At 38.3% G+C, this 22262-nt stretch overlaps 1 protein-coding gene across 2 annotated transcripts in view; it reads left to right on the top strand.

Moving 5' to 3' along the window:
- Positions 1-387: 387 nt before the first annotated feature.
- The window catches only part of TANK (TRAF family member associated NFKB activator), a 39790-nt gene continuing 17915 nt past the window's right edge, over positions 388-22262 (top strand). The window contains exons 1-7 of one of the 2 annotated variants that reach the window (XM_050899610.1): positions 388-437; positions 2557-2681; positions 5064-5155; positions 10579-10712; positions 14560-14706; positions 17902-18010; positions 18855-18967. In XM_050899610.1, coding sequence (XP_050755567.1) covers positions 14608-14706; positions 17902-18010; positions 18855-18967 — 321 coding nt within the window. In that variant the 5' untranslated portion in view covers positions 388-437; positions 2557-2681; positions 5064-5155; positions 10579-10712; positions 14560-14607. Of the gene's footprint in view, positions 438-2556; positions 2682-5063; positions 5156-9898; positions 9928-10578; positions 10713-14559; positions 14707-17901; positions 18011-18854; positions 18968-22262 lie in introns of those variants that run through there. The other variant, XM_050899609.1, reaches the window with a different exon arrangement.

Below are 22262 nucleotides of genomic sequence, written 5' to 3'. Positions count from 1 at the left end.
TATTGTTCCCAAATAAATGAATGTTAATTGAGAAGAAGAGCTGTTACATATTTTATGACACTCTGGGTACATGCTCTGAAATCCCATGAGGCCTGGTTTAAATTCAAATGAATCCTAAACTACACTTAATTAGCATTGCTGTAGTCGATTTTGCTTTTTCTGTTGTAAGGAAGAACATGATATCTTACAGTTTTGCTGTTTTCAAATGTTAAAATATATGATGGAGGTGAAGAAGTGATTTGGTAGCTGAATGACTTCCTGGCAGGAGAGAATCTGACAGGATGGCATTTTACTAATTAAGAAGAGTGCTGGACTAGCCAGATGGGAAAAATACATACTGAAACTTTTTTTCTTTCTTTCTTTCTTTCTTTTTTTTTTTTTCCCCAAGACAATGTAGAAATAAACAAGGACAATGAAGGGCATGCAAAGAAGGACTGGTAAGTAAGGCAATTTGCTAGCATAAAATAAACCTACACAAATCAGATAGTAACCAAATAATCCTGCTTTAATCAGATCAAAAATTAAGCAGGAATCAGAAGCCACTGATGTGAGCAAGACATTTCTGTGCTTCAGACCCATCTCTAACATAAATGTCCAGTGTGACTTCTGGCAAATAGGTTAGGACTAGATCTATGCAGACATTTTAAGTGCATAAATCCAGTATGCAGACATCATTATGATCCTTGAAAAAAATAAATCAAGGAGTTTAAGAGATTTTCCATCTCCTTTAGAAAAAGACGAGATAACACAAACCACCCCAATGCTAGGGACAAATTAAGAAATGTGCTTTAAAACATCCCAACATGCTAAATAATAGTGAGAATTTTTTTTAAATACCTTAAGCTCAATAAAGTTTTTACTTTCTCTGCTCTAAGTTAAATATTTTCAAACCAACTGAGCTTGAAGAAATTCCTCTCAGAATACTTAGAGAACAGAATAAAGACATTTCAGAGCCATTAGCAATTATCTTTGAGAACTTGTGGAGAACAGATGAGCTTCTAAAAGAATGAAAAAGGACAGACATCATGTTTATCTGTAAGAGGAGAGAACAGAAGAAACCAGGGAATTACATACTGTTCTGCTTTACTTTCATTCTCAGAAAAATACTGGAGCAAATAATTGAACAAGTTCGTTTAAAAGCTTAAGTTTTTGTCCTGTTTTAAGCATATAAAACAGTCAGCATGTATTTGTTGAAAACTATGGTGGAAAGTCTCAGCTGGAGCATATTGTCCAGTTTGTTCATTGTACCTTGTGGAAAGTGTGGTTCAACTGAAGAATAATTAGAGATTTAGAAAAAAAATCTGTAAGAAAGAACAGAAGGTCCTTTGGGAGGCTGTGAAATCTTTATCACCAATATAGATCTTCAAAACAGGCAAACATATGTTAGAAATGGTTTAGGTAAAGCTGATGCTGCCTTTGGCAAGGATGGTATCTTCAGAGGGCTGGTTCTAGGCACCAGTAAAATAGAAAATCAGTCAGTAAAGCCGATTGTTAAAAGCAGCGAAGTGGAAATGACCTACTGCCTACTGTGCCATAAAACATGCAAACATTGTTAGAATGGAGGCTGGAACCCAAAGATCGTTGTAGCCATGAGACTGGAGAATTATAATCTCTGTGATCTGCCCTAATTAGTCCATGCAAAATTGAATTTTCATGTCTGAGAGACATAACTAGAAAGGATTCAGGACTACAGAGTATTACACAGAGACAGCAGCTCTACTTAAAGCATTGCTTTTCAGCAAGCCCCATACTCTGTGTAGGAAAGAAGTTAAGTACCGGAGGCTGTAGCAGCCTCCATGAAGCCTCTGGTACCATAACCCTAAATTTCTTTTGTGATTCTTGTCTTTAGCTACTCTACTATCTGTCAACAAAGTAGGAATATATCGCCTCTGAAGAATTTGGAGAAGAAACTTAAGATCACTTCTATAAGGTCCAGGCCATAGTGTAGATCAAATCTTCTAAAGGAGGGCTTTAGAGACAGCTATCAATTTGGCTGTACTTCAGAGTATGGATGGAAAGGTAAAGCCAAGCAGCAGGGAAGGAGGGCCTCTGGTACTTCATTTTCTTATTCCCAACTAACCCGACATCTATCACTTTATCTTGCCTGGTTTTATTCCCCATATTAAGAGTTGCCTTTCTTTAATGTTCTTTTTGCCTGATCTCCCTTTTGTGATCTAAAATGCCGTTGTTACTCACTGTTGCAGGGAATGATTTTTCAGTTCTGTGTAGAATTCTCCCATTTGATTTAATACACAATAAACTGATTTCAGTGCAATGTAAGAGCGCTGGCAGGTATGGGGCAACACCATAGCAATGGTCAAAACCTAGTCAAATAAGTGTATTTCCAAATGGTATAGACAGAAAATAATGTGAGCAAAATGCCACTTCGAACATTTAATTCTAGGCCTTCAATGTGTATCTACTGAAGGGAATTGGTAATTAATACAGACAAATTAACGTATAATAGCTTTACAAGAGTGTGGCAGTTTTGAGTTATCCCATGCTTATTCAGATCTCTGATACAAGCCAAAATTCTCTTACATCTTTTTCTTCCAGGAAGCCAACAATAAATGGATACAATGCTAGAAGAGCAGGTGTGTTTTCACTCAGAGGAAGCAGCTACGGATATGAAAATGACTTAGCAGCTGGTGAATAAGAAGACTGAAGCTGTGCCAGACGAAGTAAGTGAGTGTGTGTGTGTGTGTGTGTGTGTGTGTGTGTGAGCGCATGCATTTTGCCACTAATTATGCACAAAGGCCCAAACCCATTGATCATGTGTTTCTCTCCCTACTTCACCAGGAATAAATCTTAAAGCATGACAACTCTTTCAGAAAGTCAGAGTTACTACCAGTGATGTATTTTCTGTATGACAACTGAGAACACACAATAAATTACCCTTTTTCTTCCTTTATCTTTTTGTACACATATTCTTGTTTACAGCATGGTAAGAACAAATATCATTTGCAAGAAGCTGGTCTGCATTTTTGTTTAGCATTTAGTCCTCTTAGCTTCACAGACAATGAGGCTGTATTCAACCAAGCACAGTAAGTCAACACGCTGTAAGCCACTACACAGCACATAGCTTCAAGCTTTCTTTGCTTTAAGTTGGGAAAGATTTACCATGAAATTCAGTAGGCACAGCTGCTGATTTATCTTTGGTGCATGTAGATATCAAGAAATTTTAGTTAAAACTTGAGCAGCCTGACTGCTTAAAGACTGCTCAAATCTTTTTGTTTTACTTGGTTATTGAACTTCACTGCAATGGTACATTGTAAGATTTACAGAAACACTCATCTGAGCATCTTATTTTGTCTTACACACTCTAATTAGTCAAGCTTAGACCCACCAAACTCTCATAGGATGACTATGAGTAAGAATCAAGAAAAACACTCTGTTGAAGTCACAAAGCCATCTTTTCATTTATAAAACAATTTAAAAATTAACATGAGGAGCTGGAACAACTATATCAACAAGAAAAAGACTGCAGAGATGAATCATTCCAAAATATTTTTTCACTGTGCAGAGAAACAGAACTATTTATTTTCAAATTCCACTATAACATACAATCAAATAATGTTGAAAGGAAGTATACCAACTCCATGTGTCAGGGAAGTTATAGATATATTTTCAGTTGCTCTATCATCTTGTAAAAATAATTAAAGGGGATTTGTGTTTTCCTTAAAAAATGAAACAGAATCAAAGCATTTTACTAGCTGTCCCTATAAATTTTACTTTAGGAGGAAGCCTGGGAAGTTTATTCCATTGTACAGTTTTTAATTAGGACAACATTAACTGGTGTATATGGAGACCCAGTTCAAAACTCCTGCACTAAGTAAACTGCATTAAATGGTTAGATGTTGTCACCAGCTAAAGAATGGAAAAAATCTCTAACCACTACTCTTTGTGAGGCCTTTTTCTCAAGATCTGTTTACAATCCACCAATGAAGAAGGTTCCCTTGCTATGTATTTACATAGACATGCCTTCTGTTAAGCTTTGTGTGCAGTTACAATGATTATTAACAATGAAAGTCATGATATTATGCAGCTGATCTGTTGGTCATCACAATTTAAATGTAAACAGAGTCAACTATACACAGCATCTTTTCAGAAACCAGACAAAATTCACTGATTAATAAACCTACTCAAAAGTTTTATCTTTCAAATGGATATTCTAAAATAATAAGAAATCATTCTGAAGGGATGTTCCAAGATCTTTTGGAGCTTCTGCAATAGTAATGTTCCCTATCCTTCTACAATATCCTGTCTTTTACAGGAGATTGTTTAATGTAGAGAAATTCCTACACATTTGCATCAGCATGAAGTCATTAACCTAAGAACATATGCCACATTGGTTCAGACCCATCTTCTCTTCAGCAGTGGCTAGAAATCAATGCCCCGGGAAGAATAAGAACAGGGCAAGCGTATGTAATACTTCCTCAGTCTTCTCCCAGCTGCCAGCTATTTTCAGGTCACAGAACTTCCTGAGACTGATGCTGCCTGTCTCTTTAGTTTCCCTCAGTGAATCTTTCAAGTATTTACTCGTCCAATCTCCCCTTGAACACATCCAAAATTTTCACATCCTGAACAGTTTTGACAAGAAGTTCCATAGGTATACTAACACAGATCCATTAACTTAATGACTTTGCATCAACACCTGTCTCTTCCTTTTCCCCAAAATTTGGAATTTTATGAGACTACAGAAACAAAAATAATACCATGGAATCTGTGATCTTGCTGCACTACATAGCTTCCCTTTTTGCAGAAGAGGAAAAGAGGTCATAAGATCCCAGAAATTAAATGTGTTATTTCAAATACATCTCTTCTTTGACTTCTTCCACTCTTACTCCACACTGACAGCCTGAATAAAGGCTTGGGATCAAACAACATTGAACAAATAGTGCAAAGGCTCCTTATATCATCATATTTTTTAAATTAGATATTGAATATAATGTAGCTCTATCTAAATCAGCTACCAAGACTTACTGAATTTTCACAAGGAACAGAGGGAGGCGGCCTATGTAATGTAGTTGATATCAAAATATCTCACTTCTTCACATTGACAGGTCTAAGGAATTAATGCTTATGTATAAACTCTCCTGAACACTTGTCTCTACGGCAAAAAGGCTTTGATGCTAGAGAAAACATGTTTTCAAAGGTAAGTGTTTTCCCTACGTTGTTCTACAGAAACTCAGTTTCACTATACAGTGGTTTAAGGGGGAAGGGGGAAAGACACAATAAGGATAAAACTTAAACAGAGCTCAAGGGTCTGCATAATTAAGTTCCTTTGGAGCTTAACTAAGAATCAGTGGATTGGCTATTCTTCTCTAAGAAGTATTTCACCCTCTATCTTACTGCACTCTCTCTATATGTAACACAGGTTACATTCTATATAGATGAATAGCATTAGTTTTACAAAGCTGTTGCTACTTTCTACTGGTGTCATTATCATCACTGGCTTTTTCTTCACAACACGTTAAAAAGTATGTACTATATTTGGTACCATAGTTGCTATGTATGTTAACTGTTCCCAAGCATGCAGGGTTGCCTGTTCATGTGCTGCTCCCTTTTCATGCAGGGTAACCTTTTCCCAGGGCAGTAAGCCTCCAGAAATCATTGACATCACTCATGGAAATAAGGAATGTTGCACTGGGTCCAAAGCCAGTTTGCAGGCTGTTTCTGCTAAAGTCTCTGCTTCAGCAAATGACTGTCTGCTTGCAGTTGCATTTAAGGAAGTTCTTCAGTTGGGTATTTCTCAGTGGAAGTTCCCAGCTAATATTAGTCATAAGCAGTACTGAAGTACAGAACCGCATTTCATAATCCTGTTGACACTCCTCCTAGGCAACATAAAAATTGCCTATACTGTTACTAAAGAGATGAGAAAAGAAAATCCAAACCTTTGGTTTCTACACTTGGTAAAGACAATGAGTAAATTATACTTATCAACTTCAGCATTCAGGTGTATAGAAAAAGCACAAGATGAGTTACAAACTTTATAATTGTACTAACACTACTTTTATGTTGCTTATAGTGCACCAAGTCTGCATGTCTGCACTTTGATTAAATATTGTTTAGTTAGCTTCTGGAACCCAGGTTTTGTCTGTTAGAACCTATAGGCAAAATACATACCTTATTGGCATTGCATATGCTGTTTCCAGAGGCTCATCAACTAACTACTCTTGCTGTTGGAAAAAAAAATAAAAAGATTCAGCCTCACCTTTCTTTGTACTATGAAATGACAACATTCGGTCTAAATTTATCCACAATTCTCCTTTTCTGACCAGGAAAGGCGTTTCAAGAGCAAAATACGGTTTTTATTTTGTTAAAACAACAACAACAAGCTATTGAACGAATGGAGAAACACCACTGAGTAGCACAGACTCTTTCAGCACCCAGCACCGCATCACAGATTCCTTTGGGACCACAGTCTAAAAGTTCTGGAAAAGGTTTAAACATCTGACGTGAGCCACCTAGCGTCTGAACGAATGGCTACATTAAGAAGTTGCAAGAAACATTTTAACCTCTTTCTGACAGCTGGTAGAAGCCAATTTGTATTTATGAGCTTAAAATTGTATAAAGGAATCAGATTTAAACCTTTACTGAAATACAGCCTTTTGGCAACTGCTGCACCACAAGCCTACCTTCAGAGCACTCAGTTCCTCTCGAGACTTCAGTGCAGTTTAACCAATGAACACACTGTTAACACATCAGTAAAGACTAAGTAAAATTCCTGTTAAAATACCATTTCGGAAGTAATGTCAAACAGTAAACTGTATACAGATTATGTGAGGTATTTAAATAGACTCCTTGACCCACTCAGAGCAAACTTTCGAATTTTCACTCTGAAAAAGTATCAACTTGCTAATTCCCTTCCAAAAAAAAATGTTTCTAAGTATAATTAGTCAAAATAAGACTCTCTCTGAGTCTGAAGACAAAGTGAAATAAAATAATACAGACATGAACCTCTTCACCACCACTCCCAAACTCTAGATAAGTGGTTTGCAACTGTTTTTAAGATTAGTAGATTCCTAAAATCTTAAATCATTTTTAACTATACTGATATACGCTTGTTCTTCCCAGTTATCTTGTAAAGACTACATATAGGAAAGCAATTCTGCCTTAACAATGACATAAAAATGTGAAATATTGATGTGGGGCGGAAATACAGAAAGTCGTTACTGGAATAGCTGTAGGGAAGGAAATACAGAGACTGAAGAGGAGGAAGCAGACAAACAGAAAGAGAAAAAGAAAGCAAGATGAGGAAGAAAAGGACAAAAAATAATTTACTGTAAAGCAGTAACCATGCTAAAAGATCAAAGTTAGAGATCAAGGTACCTATACAATATAGGTTTTATATTATTTTCACAGGTATTTTTCTTTTCTTCTATTTAACAATTTATTCAAAGGGTTGGAAGTCTCTAAGAATGTCAAGATGGGTTACTGTGAAGCTTGTAACATACATCTTATTGTATTTGGGGAGGAAATGTAGTAAAGAAAAAAGCACTAAATAATGAAGATAGAGGGAAGACCAGCTTCTCTTGTGCTTTATTATGAAAGAATATTACTGATAAAGTACTAAGAGAATAATGCATGTGATTTGAAAAGTCATGTTTGTAGACAGTTGTCAGTTTTGCTTTGTCGGGTTTCAGACCTTCACAGCAAATTTAAGTACATTTCTAGAATTTAATAAACAAACTTTTGTTTCCTATAACAACTAACGTGCAATGATAGTGTTTCAGAGATGGTACATATGTTATGGCTCTATTCAAATTCAGGTAGCCATAATCTTAGTTGATAGATGTTTATCATCAGATAACACCTACTCGTACTTTTCTGCATCACTTTTTAAATATAGCATCAGTTAAATTATATTTACATACATTGATCTGAATTTAAGAACTGCAGGTTTTATTTCAGTTACTAACTGAGATATCCATTACCATTTTAAGTGCAGAACTACTTGGCAAGACGGAATAAAAATAAAAAATATAGAAATTAAGAAAGAAACAATAACCTCTTTTTGCCCTTTTTTTTTTTTAAAAAAAGACCTGGTTGAATGAAACCTTAACTTGGATGTCTCAAACACTCTGTCTCTGAAAGAGGAAATTGAATCCCCCTTTCTTGGAAACAGGCTAACAGAGCAAACCCTCTCTGAACCTTAATAGTTCATTAGAACCTCACCTGAAGTTCTTAAAAGTGGCTAACCAGGAGGTATATTTATTGGCTCATTAAACTATGTCCTGGTTTCGGCTAGGACAGAGTTAATTTTCTTCCTAGTAGCTGGTATAGTGCTGTGTTTTGGATTTAGTAGGAAAAGAATGTTGATAACACACCGATGTTTTTAGTTGTTGCTAAGTAGTGTTTATACTAAGTCAAGGATTTTTCAGCTTCTCGTGCCCAGCCAGCAAGAAGGCTGGAGGGGCACAAGAAGCTGGGAGGGGACACCATCAGGACAGCTGACCCAAACTGGCCAAAGAGCTATTCCATACCATATGACATCATGCCCAGTATATAAACTGGGGGGAGTTAACTGGGAGGGGGGATCGCGGCTCGGGAACTAACTGGGCATTGGTCAACGAGTGGTGAGCAATTGCATTGTGCACCACTTACTTTGTATAGTTTAATTCTTTTAGTATTGCTATTGTCATATTATTATTATTATCCTTATCATTGTTTTTCATTCCTTTCTGTCCTATTAAACTGTCTTTATCTCAATTCACGAGTTTTTTTTTCCTGATTCTCTCCCCCATCCCAGGGGTGGGGGGGCAGTGAGCAAGCGGCTGCGTGGTGCTTAGCTGCCGGCTGGGGTTAAACCACGACAAACTATCTGCCTGTAAGTCTCTTTAGTCTTAGTACAGGCCAAAACAGACCAAAAGAGTTGTTAAAGACTTAGCAGGAAAGGTAGATTATAATAGAAATAAGCTTCAAAAGAGTACAGAGAACAACGCCTGGCTACTCTTCCTGTGGCTACGTTTGAGCTCAGTCCTCGGGCTTCCAAGTGCACACACACCTGGGGTAGGTAAGGTTGCCACAGTTGAAATGCAGGTTCTGATCTGTGAGTGGGCAAAGGGAAAAGTTCTAGTCTAGCAGAAGAAACACCACAGCCTGGCTGCGTGGATATGTTCAGTGGGGTTCAGAGACGGCCAAGGCTAATTCAAAATCTGTAACGCTTCTCTGCTGCTAGCTCTGTGACTGTACCCTGTGCAAGATGTAAGAAACGCCTTATTTTCTCCCATCACTCCCACCCTCCTACACACCTTCAGGAAAAAAGTTGTACTCACACACGTGACCCAAATAGAGAAGGGCTTGTAGCAGTAGAAAAATTAAAACCGTGTGTTTCCGTTATAGTCTTATCTATAAAATTCATTGCCTGCATAAATTAAATGCAGGGAAAAAATGCCACCTTAGTAACCTAAAAAAGACCCTTTAGACAGAAAGTAATCTGGGCATGAAAAGTATAATTATGTTACAAATATAAGTACTGTTATTTACAAATCACGCTGAATCATGGAAAGACTGAAATAGGAAGGGACCTGTGGAAGTCAGGAGCAGCACAGATCCTGCTTGAGGGGAGTGCCTGGCTGCAGCCAGGCGGAAAAGGCATTGCAAGCCAGATGGAGGAGAGCCGAAAGACGCTCACCCTCGCGCGGGGCCGGAGAGCCCAGACTTGTGCTGCCTTGGCGGCGAGCGGCGGCGGGGAAGGCGCCGTGCCTGGGCGGCCAGCCCGGCGCTGCCCTCGCCTGGTAGCGGCGCCCGGCGGCTCCGGCGGCCGCTGCCCCGACCCGACCGGCGGAGCGGGCAGCGCCACGGCGCCCCGTCACAGGGCGGGGAGAGGCACAACAGGAAGTCAGTTCTGGTTCCTGGGTTAAGCTGCTCAGGCAGGAGCGAGCGCCCTGTGCCGAGAGCGGCCGTGGGCTCCGTGAGGCGCTCGTAAGTCTGAGTCGCTTTTAAAACTGCTCCTCACCCTTCCGCGGGGAGCGGCGGGCGCTCGGCCCAGGGGGCTGGGGTGCGGGCCGTGGCGCCTGGCGGCGGGCTCCCCGGCCGCCCCTGCCTTCGGCCCCTCCGCACTTCCGCCGTCCGCTCCTAGGGACGCCGGTTCCCCTCCGGCGCCGCTTTGCGCGGCTTCGGGCGCAGGGCAGGGGGCGCGTAGCTTGCGCGCGCGGAAGCGCTCTCGGTGCGTGCGGAAGGGCCGGGGCGGGTGCCACCGCCCCCGCTGCTCCGGGAGGGCCGCGAGAGCAGCGGGCTCGCTCGCGGGTGGCGATCGCCCGCGGCGGCGGCGGCGGCGAGCGGAGAAGCAGAAAGAGGTGTACTGTCTCCACGGACAGTGACAGCGCGGGGGAGTGGGTGTAAAACCTCAGCTCTCCGATAATCAGCGTCTCTTTCCGTGAGCGCAGAGGGGCTGTCTGCGCCCCGAGTCGTAACGCTGGTGTGGCGTTAGGGACTCCTGCTGGGTTTCCGCCTCTTCCCGCAGTCGGGCAAAGCAGGAATTTTGTCCATTAGACAAGACAAACAAAAAAAAACCCAAACCCAAAACGAAAGTGCAGTGAGCTCTCAGTCTCTCACAAATTATTACCTCAACAGGTTTCCAGTTCCCAAGATGATGGCAGTGTAACTTACAAAATATTTCCATTGAAGAAGCTGTTTTGAAAGCAGAAATACGTAGAGAAGTACTTGCTTCTGGATGGCATCTATGTTCTCATATGAACCTATGAGAGGTAGGCATGTGTAGTATGAATGAATGTGTATATACACATGATTACCTAAAACCTTATTTTTTCAGAATTTAAGGTGTTTTCTGAGGCACTACGAAAACTTAAAATGTGCCTCTTTAGTGATCTGTGGAGCTGGGATTTCAGGATGTATGTTGCTAATCTTTGTGTTGGGGCTTTTTTGGCATTTGACTCATAGAAAATTCATATTACAGCTTTTTTTTTTTTGCCTATATCAGCAAAATGTTTCTCATTTGAAGCAAGTATTTTAAGAGTATCTGCAGGTTTCATTGGGTTTGTTTACTTAAAAGTTTGTCTTACAACATTTGCTATACCCAATTGTTTTCCAATGTTCAAGTCTTTACTCAAAGATGAAATTCTAGTTCTCGTTGCCATAGCTCCGGCAACACAACACTCACAGGTACTCACATTTGCAGGACCCCCTCATCAGACAAACTCTGGAGCTAATCTCTTTCTCTAATTCTGTCCCTGTTAGAATAAATGCAGCATTTTGTATTGTTGCATCTGTTCTGACTACATATTGCTGTTAATAATTGCAAAAGTCTTCAGGATCTAATGAATGTCTAGAATGTCAGTTGCTAAAGATCAGGGTTGTCAGCTTTGGGCTGAATACGTTCCGGTTGCTGTATAGATACAGCATAACTAAGCCTGATTAAAATAGTGGGGATATTTGTTCTGGAGGTTGGGGGGTTTTTTTATTTTAGGGTGGTTGGGGTTTTTTTTTCCTCCTAACTGGATGTAGGGAGAAGAGTAAATGACAAGGAACTGTTAGCAATTCCCTGATAAATATTGATGCCTATGGAGGAGAAGCAGGAAAAGGAGCCAGTTTTTCTAACTGCAAGGAGTTCTGGATATGAGATAAATAACATAAGAAGCGGTTATTTATTCCAGCAGCAGGCAATTCGGGGTGTGACTACAGAGTAGTTTAATCCAATCTAAATGTAGACTGCTGCAGTCCTGCCCACAGCTAGTCTCATGTTCCCACTGCCTCCTTGTGTTGGTAGTAGTGCTCCAGCAGCCTCGCAGTGAGCTAGCTCCAGTTTTAATTTTGGGGTTGTTTTTTTAGGGGGTTTGTTGTTGCTTTTTTGAGGAAGTAGGCAGCTACCTTGGCATACTGAACTGTGTAGCATAGAAATGCTAATACCGGTACAAGTAAGTGGCAAAAACACATGGCCAGAGATGGGGGAAGGCAGGAGTATCCTTTTCTGTGGCAGTGCAGACTTACATCATTGTTACATAACCGTGACTTCATGTTACAATTTCGAAGCCAATACTGCCATTGAACACAGGAGTTCTGTCTGCCTTTTGCTGATGTTTTCTACTCCTGTGCTGGCTTCCTTTTGTTATCATGCCATTTGAAGTGGTCTGTGGAGCTGATCTGCATTAAAACTAACACATCAAAAATACCTTTAGCATTTTTAAACTGGATTGGTTTGCTGATACGGTTTACAGTAAGGCTGCTTGTGCTGGAAGGAAGGGAAGGGTGAGGTGGAAGCAGAAATAAGTGTCTATGGTATGGGGGAATATAGGACCAATTCTTCTAGTTACAGTTCCGTCTTAAAGTGTCACTAGTAATGACTTTTATTGCCCCTTTCTTACTGCACAGAGTCTGGATTTTAGGGAGCTAGCAGTAAGTTAGCTACCATTCTTATTTTTCCCTACCAAGTAGAAAATCAGGTGCAGTGCTACGATTCTGCCTGTTGGGTCAATTACTTTTGGTACCAGCAGTCCAGATAAGAGCAGAACTCTTTGTTAATACTCCCAGTCTCAATCAATCAGTAAGTAAAAGGCTGAAAGTTAGGTATAAATTTTAAATACTGTTTTTCAAATTGAGATTTGAATTTGCATGAATGAAATCAATGCCTTCATTTTCTATGGACTGTGAGTCATATGGAGCTGAACCCCATTTCCTCTATTAGAAGCTGAACATAGTCTTTTAAATCCCATTGCACTCATTTTTTGAAGTTACCTTTTATATGTACAGGACATTGCCATTTACTAGGTAAATTGATACAAGTGTCTCTGGAGAATTCCAGAGTACAAAATCAACATCGGTGCAAACTCTGCAAGTTCTTAAAGAATGTGAGAGCACACTTTCAATCACTTTCAGCCATAACAATACCTGTCTGCTGTTTAGTACCTGCCCCTGCAGTCAGCTGTAATATCTGATTTTATTCGTTGAACTACATAAAACAGTCCTTCACTTGACACTGAAAAAAAGCCTACCCATTTATTTAAAGATGGGCCCTAGGTATTAGAATGAATATTCCAGTTAGTGGAGGGATACTCTGTGGGGGAGGAAGGGGGTGGATGAAGTAGCCAGTGTTACTAACAATGCTTTGAGACAGTATGCGTGGACCTGAGATTATAAACTACTGAACTAGTGTTTAGGGAGAAAAAAAACCAAAAACCAACCTTTCATACGAAACAATGTAGGCATTTTACACAAAACTTATAAACTTGGATTTCAGTAATACTTGTTATGTCAAACGATCCCTAAATGATTCCAAGCTGTTAAAGAATTCACTTTGCCACTATTAAAGTACAGCCATGCCGGAGTTGAGATACAATTGCTTTTGCAATACCCGCACATCATTAAAATAAAGTTTGCAGGACAAAAAGGTGCAACATCCATACAGTAGTCTGTTGCACCTTCTAGGAAAGTCAAACCACATTTCTGTATTCAGGCTCTATGATATGGAAGATATTCAACAGCAAGAAAACATGAACAAAAGCTTCAAGCTGCAATCCTTAGAATTTTGACTGGGGTCCAAGACAAGTTATCCTCATACCCTTCTTGCTTGGCTTATCCTCTTCTGACTGCACCACTTTCCTTAGTAGTATCTGTGGTTTATGCATAATCCCAGAAGATAGTGAGAGATGATAGTGGCTGTCCATACTGTGTACTGTGAGATAACCATGCTTTAAGTATCAGGAGAGGAGCTGTGAATTACTGATTTTTTTTTTTTTTCTTAATGCTGGTACTTTGGGGGTGGGTTTTTTTGAGACTTCACTAACCTGTCCTCTACTGTACTTACATTATGATGAATTTTGATCTTAAAATTCATGTCATATATTACTATAGAAGCAAAGGATTTGTGTTTGCAAAGTTAACTCTGTCTTGAAATTGAAGTCTGTGACATTTAATACTGTTGTAGTCTTATGTGTCAAAGTTCATGAGCTGTACTTTCAGGAATTGTTACTGAAATTGTTCACAAAGTATGAAAAGTTGATAATATTGTGTGAAAAGGTCTGAGTCTTGCTAATTCTTACGGATTGGTATTACTGATTTTTTGATAAAAGATGTTTTAATTCACCCTGTAGTGTTGCTTGTGTTGCCATTTTCAAATATGGCATAGAATAGGCTAGGTCCATGTGACCTAATGTTATTGAGCTTTTATCTTTTTATTGTTCAATGCCAAAAGCTGAGCTTTGTTTTGTTTTGTTTTTTAATGCTATCTGTTATTTCACAATTGAGTAAAAATTAAACTGTTGGAAATGTCATAAAGTCAGGTAGCTGGTGATCTGCACCAATTTTAAGTCTCAGTCCTCAAACACTGTAACTACACATAGATTTACACATTCTGTACATCCAGAACTTGATTCAGAGTTAACCTGCTTTTATTTGGCTTTTATTTAAACCTATCCCTGGACATAAAAGTAAATGTTGAGGTGAGTAGAGCTATAGTTCAAACTGTTATGTGAGTTAATGCTCAAACATACTGCACATATTACTTGAATTTGATATTAATACAAGTCATGTTATATACGGTTTTAGTTACATACTTCTGTTTCTTAGCATTCTCTCTTTTTCCTTCTGGTTACTTTTCAGGTCTGTTAACTTGACCATCTTTTCAGTGATGAAACAACTTTGGGAATTATGGACAAAAACATTGGAGAGCAGCTTAACAAAGCTTATGAAGCCTATCGACAAGCATGCATGGATAGGGACCATGCTGTGAAAGAACTACAGCAAAAAGTACGTGTTGGGTTCTGAATTGTATCTTTAAAGCCATCCTTCCCATGGAGGATTGTGGTACATGTAGGTTTCAGTTTCACTTTAGCTCTGCACACTTTAGTGCATCTGTTAAAGCTGGAAATTGCAGTTACGAAACCAGGCCAGTACACTGCAGAGTAACTCATTAGGCTGTGAATAGTAGGTGGGTTTCGGGTTTTCGACCTTTAATTTTTTTGTAGTTTTAAAGGTGAGAAAAGTGGTGTCTGTTTTGGAGGATTAATGAAGTCTTTTAATGTAAACAGCAAAGATGTATATAAAATTTACCTAGCTTTAATGAAGTACTTCTTGAAATTTAATTTGCTTTATTAAAAAATTACTTTTTAAATTAGTAATGTAAATAGCTTAAATCATTCTTGTGTTAATAGGAAGATATGCCATATGAATTACTAGTTTACTTGGTGTAAAGGTCAAAGACTCTAATATGTTAAGCACTGTGCAAGCTATTAGGACAACAGAGTTTGTATGTTGAAACATTTACAGCAAACTTACCTTAAAATTACTAGAATAAGTACTGATTTTTAAAAAATAATAATCTGTACAATTATTCTTTAATTATGAAGTAACAGAAAGATTCTGGAGGCATTCTGATCAGTAAGGAGCACCTTTGAATTTTAACTTAGTCTGTTGTAGAACACATTACTTCAGCCAGAACTCTTCTAGGACTTCTCATCATATATGCCAGCATATTGCAAAGCTATCAGTTTTGGGCTTTGTCATACTAATTTTATCATGTGTATTCTGCCCGGCAATGGAACCTCTGTTATAGGAAGGCTTGAATGTTTTTGATGCTACAGGACTTTCTGATACTTCCATAGAACTGGTAGGCTGGGACTTTGCTCAGGGGCAGATGAACCATACTCAGTGTCAAGTTACGGAAGCAGTAGTAGAATTGGGAGCAGGGAATGGTCTACCAGAGAATATTCTAACATCTGGGCACAATCTTGCCATCCCCTTGCATGGCAAAATTAACTATCCAAGGCACTGCAGAACAGGTATCAAGTCAGTCATGTGCGCAATCATCCACTGTGCAGTCTATCTCCGTTCATAGTCTGTTGCAGCAGTGCTGGTGCAGATCTGTAGGGTTTTCTGTACTTAACAAGTACAAGTAGCGTGTCAATACATTTTGTGCTGAAATTGCAACTAACTTAACAAAAGGCAACACATTTTAGAATGTTTGGGAATCTTTCAAATTCTGTCTCTTATGATGAACAATTAATTATTTGAAGGAAAACCAGTTAAGTTAATACTCCTGGGTCATCTAACAGTACATGAAAGAATCTTCTGCCCAAGAAACAAGACATCAAGTACAAGGTCAGATAGCCCTTCTAAAGTCTATGGAAGAAAACCAGAGAAGTGTGTGAGATCATCAGTGTTAAGTGAACTAAATGCTTGCAAGATTTCTCTCTGCATTTTCTCTGGTTCAGGAATTAAAAACGAAAGCCTTTTGTAAAGGATTACTACCAGTTCAAATCTTTGTCCTAATCAAACTTTCAGTAGTTGGATTTCATGACTTCAAAAGAGAACAAAAGTATTTTTTCAAGAAGACTTGATACTGTAATTAGTTGGGCTTTTTTGTTTTTTAACCAAACTCCTCATTTTTGAATGACCTTTGTACAGTGCTTTACTCTAGTAACTGCCTCTGTTCATTGTGTGGCCTTCACACATTGTTGGATTGTCCACCATTCTGTTGTTAACAGTTTACTACTTAAGTTACCGATAGGCCACTTGTTTTGCCAGTCTCTAGAGCTGGGAGCCATGTCAAGCACACAGAAGCCAGAGTCATCTCGGCCAGATGGTGTTTGATACAGATGGATGGTTGGTTGTCATGCAGATCTTCTAGTTGGTAACTTGTTGCTGCCATCTGACTTAAGGAATAATTTGTGCACACTGGCTGTCAAAAGCATCTTCTCTTCTGTCTGTTTTAGCTGTCATGTCTGTGCTCTGTACAGAAGTGTTGACAAGACATTGCTGTTGTACATTTTCAATTTGGTTCTCAGTGATTTTTCTGCTTCATGAGGTCTCATAGCTGCTGGAGAGTACTGCTCTTTGATCACTTTTTTTTTTTTTTTTTTTTTTAAATAAACTCTCATAGTACAACTACTACCTGGCCTTTTAAAATAAATTTTGCTTGTAGATTTTTTCCTGCCTGCTTTACAGACAAACACATTGGGCAGTAGGGGGGTGTGGAATTTAAATGTGACTGAGATTTGAGAATCAGATAGCAGTATGGATAAACTATGAATAGACGTGAAAACAATGCCTAGTCTTGTCCCAGGTCATGACCTGTTAGTAATAGACATATTCTTAATTTCAGAAAAATTCAGTGCATTCCTGTAAGTTTCCTTGCTGGGACTTCACAAGTTTTCTTGCTTGTTTTTACCACTACTGTAACTGCAACATTAGGCATGTGCTAATGAAATAATAATTTTTGAATATTAGCATCTTCCTGCCACCTGACCATTTGTTCAATTAACTGGCTGTCTAACAATATTTATACACTTTGGTGAAATGTGAGCAGTCTTATTAGGCTCTGTATGGCCTGTTTATAGCATGAGATGGAGTATAGCTAGATGAAGAATGGGGTTGCTTGCTTGCTTTCCCCCCCATTTTCTAGGTTAGAAAAACAAGTCTACTACATTCAAAGAAACAGGCAAAACTCTGTTCATAGGCAATTAGTGTTATTTGCAAAATATCTGCTGTATGGAATAAGCAATGTTGTTGTTTTCCATTTAAAATCTATCTTTTTTAAAGCCTATTTTTATCTAATTTATTTGCTAGAAAATATGGGGGAAGAAAATGACATCTTTCTATAGATAAACTAACGGACCAGCATTCTGAAGAATACTAAAATTCTAATTTTAAACCTGATATATTCTATGGCTATGAATGAAGAATCCTAACTTAAAAGTTATCCTATCCTTTACAACTGCCACAGTTGAAACAGTTACTGAAAATCAGGATTTATTTCCTATAATACCTTTTCTAATCAGTGCAGTCTCAAAAATATGGACTTGCCAAAGGTGACTGTAGTTGGGTGTTCACGCAGAGGTCCGTAACTACAATTAATCTAAAAATCAGAGCTGCTTTTTATATGCCAAATAGGAGACCCCTAGTCAAAACAGAATAAGGTTAATGCTAATGAAATTATATTTGCAGACAGAAAACTACATGCAGCAAATACGTGAACAGCAGGAAAAGATAGAGCTTCAAAACAGCATTATTGCAAAACTGAAATCACAGTTAGCTGCTCTGAATGCTAATAGAGGTATGTACTCCAGTTTGCACGTTATTTCTTTTTATGCTGTGTTGCATTGATGAATAGTTCTGACTTTGTTGCTTCAGTTTTTACAATATACATCTCTCAAAGCAGTATCATACTTTTCTGTGAGTGTGAGAGTTAACACAAATGTGCAGTTTCAAAATCTATTTATAAAATGCAACACTTCTGAGGTCTCTCTTTATCCTCTTCAAGAAATGGTGAGATTTTCTTTAGAGGTACAACCTGCTTACACTGAAGCCAATAAAAGTTATGAAAATATGGGTTCAAATCATTCACTAGAATTAAAGACAAAATTGTTACATATTAATTTTACAGTTATCTGTTAGTAAGTTTAGCTCAGGTTGTTCTAGATGTGAGTGCTATGATTATATGTCTTTTATGTTAGATGAGGCTTGTGATGCTAATTTTACTGGATAAGCAAAGCTTTATAAGCAGGTAATTCTCTTTCAAATCAAATAGTCATTGATGGATAATTTTCCGCTGTTTGACTGTATTACACAAATAAGAGAAAAGAGACAAAGTAACCATGTGTTAATCTGCCATGCTCATTAAATATTTATTCACACTAGCCTAACGCTCCTGGTTTTCATAAATACTAGCAAAGTAGTTGGCTTTTATTTTTAAGAGTACATGTACATTCTTTATTGCTGGTCTTTTAGTCTTGCATTGTCTCTACGCACAGAATTGGGCTTCTCTTGCTTGTTTAATAGGAAGGCTTGCTCAAAGAAAATAAAGAAGTTAATAGAACCCTAGCTTCTTTTAATTTGGCTTGTACTAGAAGCTGGCTGGGCAAAAATGCAGTGACAATCAGCTGCTTTCTTTTTTTAAGGTAATGTGCATCCCTACATTCTGATGCATGAAGACATTGAAACCTCCAACTTATCTTTCAGCCAGCTCTCTGAAAAACTGAACGTAGCAAAGCAAAGAGAAAAACTCCTAAAGGTATGGTCACCTGTAGTATGTTTAACATAAGATCACATTTGTGCCGTGATTATACTATGAGAACCTAAAGAGGTAAGTGAGATTTTTACTGGTGCCTTTGAGCTGCACTACTTCTAATATAAGATCCTCACCTGAAGTGCATGAGTGTTCTGCCACTGTGGTCTGCTTAGGTGAACTAAGCATGTCTTTGATCCTTCCCAGTGCAATCGCTGTTTGCCATTGAGCTCCCTAGAATAGTTTTGATCATAAAGTAGGAACTTATTTGCTTATTTATTTCTTAACCTGCCAAAACCAGTGGTCAAGAAGGGGCTTTCTCTTTCTCTCACAAGAGCTTTTCACATTGCAACCAGTCTGTGCATTTTTGCAAGAAATGGAGAATCTGCACTCAAAAAGCGATGGAGTGGAAAGTGAACTATCCATTGCTCTGGAGATACTGATGATTTGTTTGTTTCTTTAAATAGCCAGTTTTAATACGATGTCTCTTCTGCCCCTTTTCACTGAAGTAACACTGAGATTTTCATTACAGCCTGCTGAGAGTAACAGGAATAAGAGTAAAGCAATAGTGCAGAATAGATGGGAAATACCTTAAATGGATTTTGCCTATTGAGAAAAGACAGTGACAGAGATGCACAAAGTTGCATTGTTCTTATCCTAAGTCATCCTACTGTGTTTTTTGAGAACTGTCTTGTAACATAAAATCTTTTATTTTTAAATATGTATCTCCATAGCAGGAACCCTGTAAGGGTCCTAAAAAGACCCTTATATGAAATCAGGCATTGGATTTAAAAAGAATTAATTTAAAGATTTGTTTCCTAAACCTGAGCTATAAACAAATTAGTTATGCTGAATTCACAGAAATGCATTTTTTTAGCAGAAATGTTAATTTAAAAATAATTTCATTGGATTACTGATGCTTGCTTAATTATCTTGAAGGAATCTCATTTGAGACTAAGCCTTTGCAAACATTTTAAATGTACTGTTACCAAAGATTTATATACACTCCTTTTTTATTTAAAAAAAGTCTTTATAGAATTTTTCTACACTAGAATCTGCAATCACAAGATGTCATTTCTTTCCTAATCTTTGCATTTATTTGGAATACAACACAGCTGAAGGGTTAATTCTTTGATGGAACATCTTTGCGTATTTTTGCATTTCTCTGTCTTGAGTTGGATAAAAATTATGTTTTATGGTTGCACATGGAGACCTGACCAAGTCTGATATTTCATACTCTTGTTTCTGAATGCTTGCTCAAGGGCAATAGTTTTAAGTAACTTAGTCATATAATGAGTAGGAGAAAAGAAGCTGTGTTATCTGCTCTTCTCATGGGGAAACACTGAGAAATGATGTGATCTATACAGAAGATTACAAGGAATGCATGAGAAGCTGGAATCATTGTTTCAGGGGCTATTTTCTTAATGGAATGTAAGTTATTTGTCTTTATCTGCATTTTTTTGTGTAGTCAGTTATTGCAGTTGCCTTTCGGCAATAGGTAGTTCATCTGGATTTTGCTTCATCTGTGCCATGAACAGAAATATTTCTGATATAACTCCATGCAGAATCAACTATCAACTATACAGTCTGTTTGCATTTAAACCCAGGCACAGTGCTATACAAATAAGGTCTTTTCAGAGGGGATCAGTAGAGATCTAAACCCATGCCAAGTCAGGTTGACCCAGCCTACTCTATGTTCCTGTTACTGTGAATGTAGTAGCTCTCTTACTCTAAGTGTTGAGAGTGTGGAGCTTGAGGAAAACACGTTTGACTGGACCAAGGCTGGCTTTTGCAGAGGCACGTTGGATATCTTTGCACCATACTTCCGATATAAGGAGGACCCTAATGTTTGGTGTTGTGCCTAGTAAACTTCCGCTAAGCTGGCAAGAGTGATACAAAGATGTGCAGACAGCACAGCAGAGGTACACACACTTCTGTTAGCTCTGGCTGTGTCTTGGCCATGCCATTCATCGGCTGGCTAGGAGTGGAGATACACAGAAGTCTCTGTACACAAGTCCTCATTTTATTGAATAAATCAGGGAAGGAGAACCATATAACCCCAACTTCCTGTTGAAGATGATGGAAAATTAATTGTATTGTAATAAATGCTTTATATGCTTTTATGGCAGCTGCCAATTTTTGCACTTTTTAAATGTAGAACTTTTGATGTATGATGGATAAAAAGGTAAACTGCATGGAATGAATGTATGGAACAAGTTGGGGAAAATGAACAGTAGCTAATCACCAGGACCACATCAAGTTAACCTAAGAGTTCCCACTTCTCTGTCTTTCTGAATAAATTAAGTAAAAGTAAAAATATTAAAAAAAAAATTGATGTGCCATGTTAAAAAAAAAAAAAGGCAAAAGGAGCTGATTCTTCGCAGGACAGGTAGTCAACCAGTGGGACTTCGTGCTTCAAGGGAAAATTGGACAGCTTCATGGAAATCTGTTGAGAGTTAATAAATACATAGAAACTATTACTAAGAAGGTCTGGGAATTTATTAAAGGATGTATCATGAATGCCTCCCGTTTTCTTGTACTCTTCCCTAGACATCATATTTTGACATCTGTTAGACCAAAAATCCGTCATCCTGTCACTGACCCGGTATAGTTGTCTTGTATTCAATAAAGTATTGGCTTTTTCAGCTATTGAAATTTGGCAGCTCAAATATTCTATTTGAAAGCCTATATTTTTCTAATCATATTCTATCCACATTCTGTTCTAAACCAAATAAATTATGTCTACAGCCATTGTCCTCTACTGCATTAACTGCTTTATTCTACTTCTCCGCCAAAAATTTCAGGCTTGCAAAATGTACAGTTCCAGATAATAAATTATGATTACGGTCTTATTAGCAAGTTAAAATGTTGCTGTTTCTTGCTGTCCTTCCTTGAAACTCAGAGTCTCTCCCGTGGCTGGAGGTGCCTGGGTTTATCAATACCTATTGAAACTGTCTTTTGCCAAGTCCAATGGAATTTCTCAGTGGACTATATTCTGTCCTCCAGTAAAGTTAATAGAAATCCTGGATTGATTGTAATAGGTGCATGGTTAAAGCTTAAATTTCAGAGGTTTAAAACGAGGGAGGGGTTAGCTTTTCTGTGTTTTCTAGTAGGTGGCCATACTTGTGTATTTTACTTGCTGTTGTCAAATTCTGTTGCTAGTTTGTCATAAAATGTTTTGGGTTGTTTTTTTGTTCACATTCATCTTCACTGAAAGAGGTGAGTGGACCAGATTGGCTTGGTGGTCAGTACCAAACTATATACAAGATTATCAGATTTTTTCAGTCCCCTGCTTGGGGAG

The sequence above is a fragment of the Gymnogyps californianus genome, chromosome 7, assembly GCF_018139145.2.
Source record: "Gymnogyps californianus isolate 813 chromosome 7, ASM1813914v2, whole genome shotgun sequence".
Lineage (NCBI taxonomy): Eukaryota > Metazoa > Chordata > Aves > Accipitriformes > Cathartidae > Gymnogyps > Gymnogyps californianus.
The sequence above is the reverse complement of the archived record's forward strand: the minus strand, read 5'-3'. Positions and strand labels throughout refer to the sequence as shown.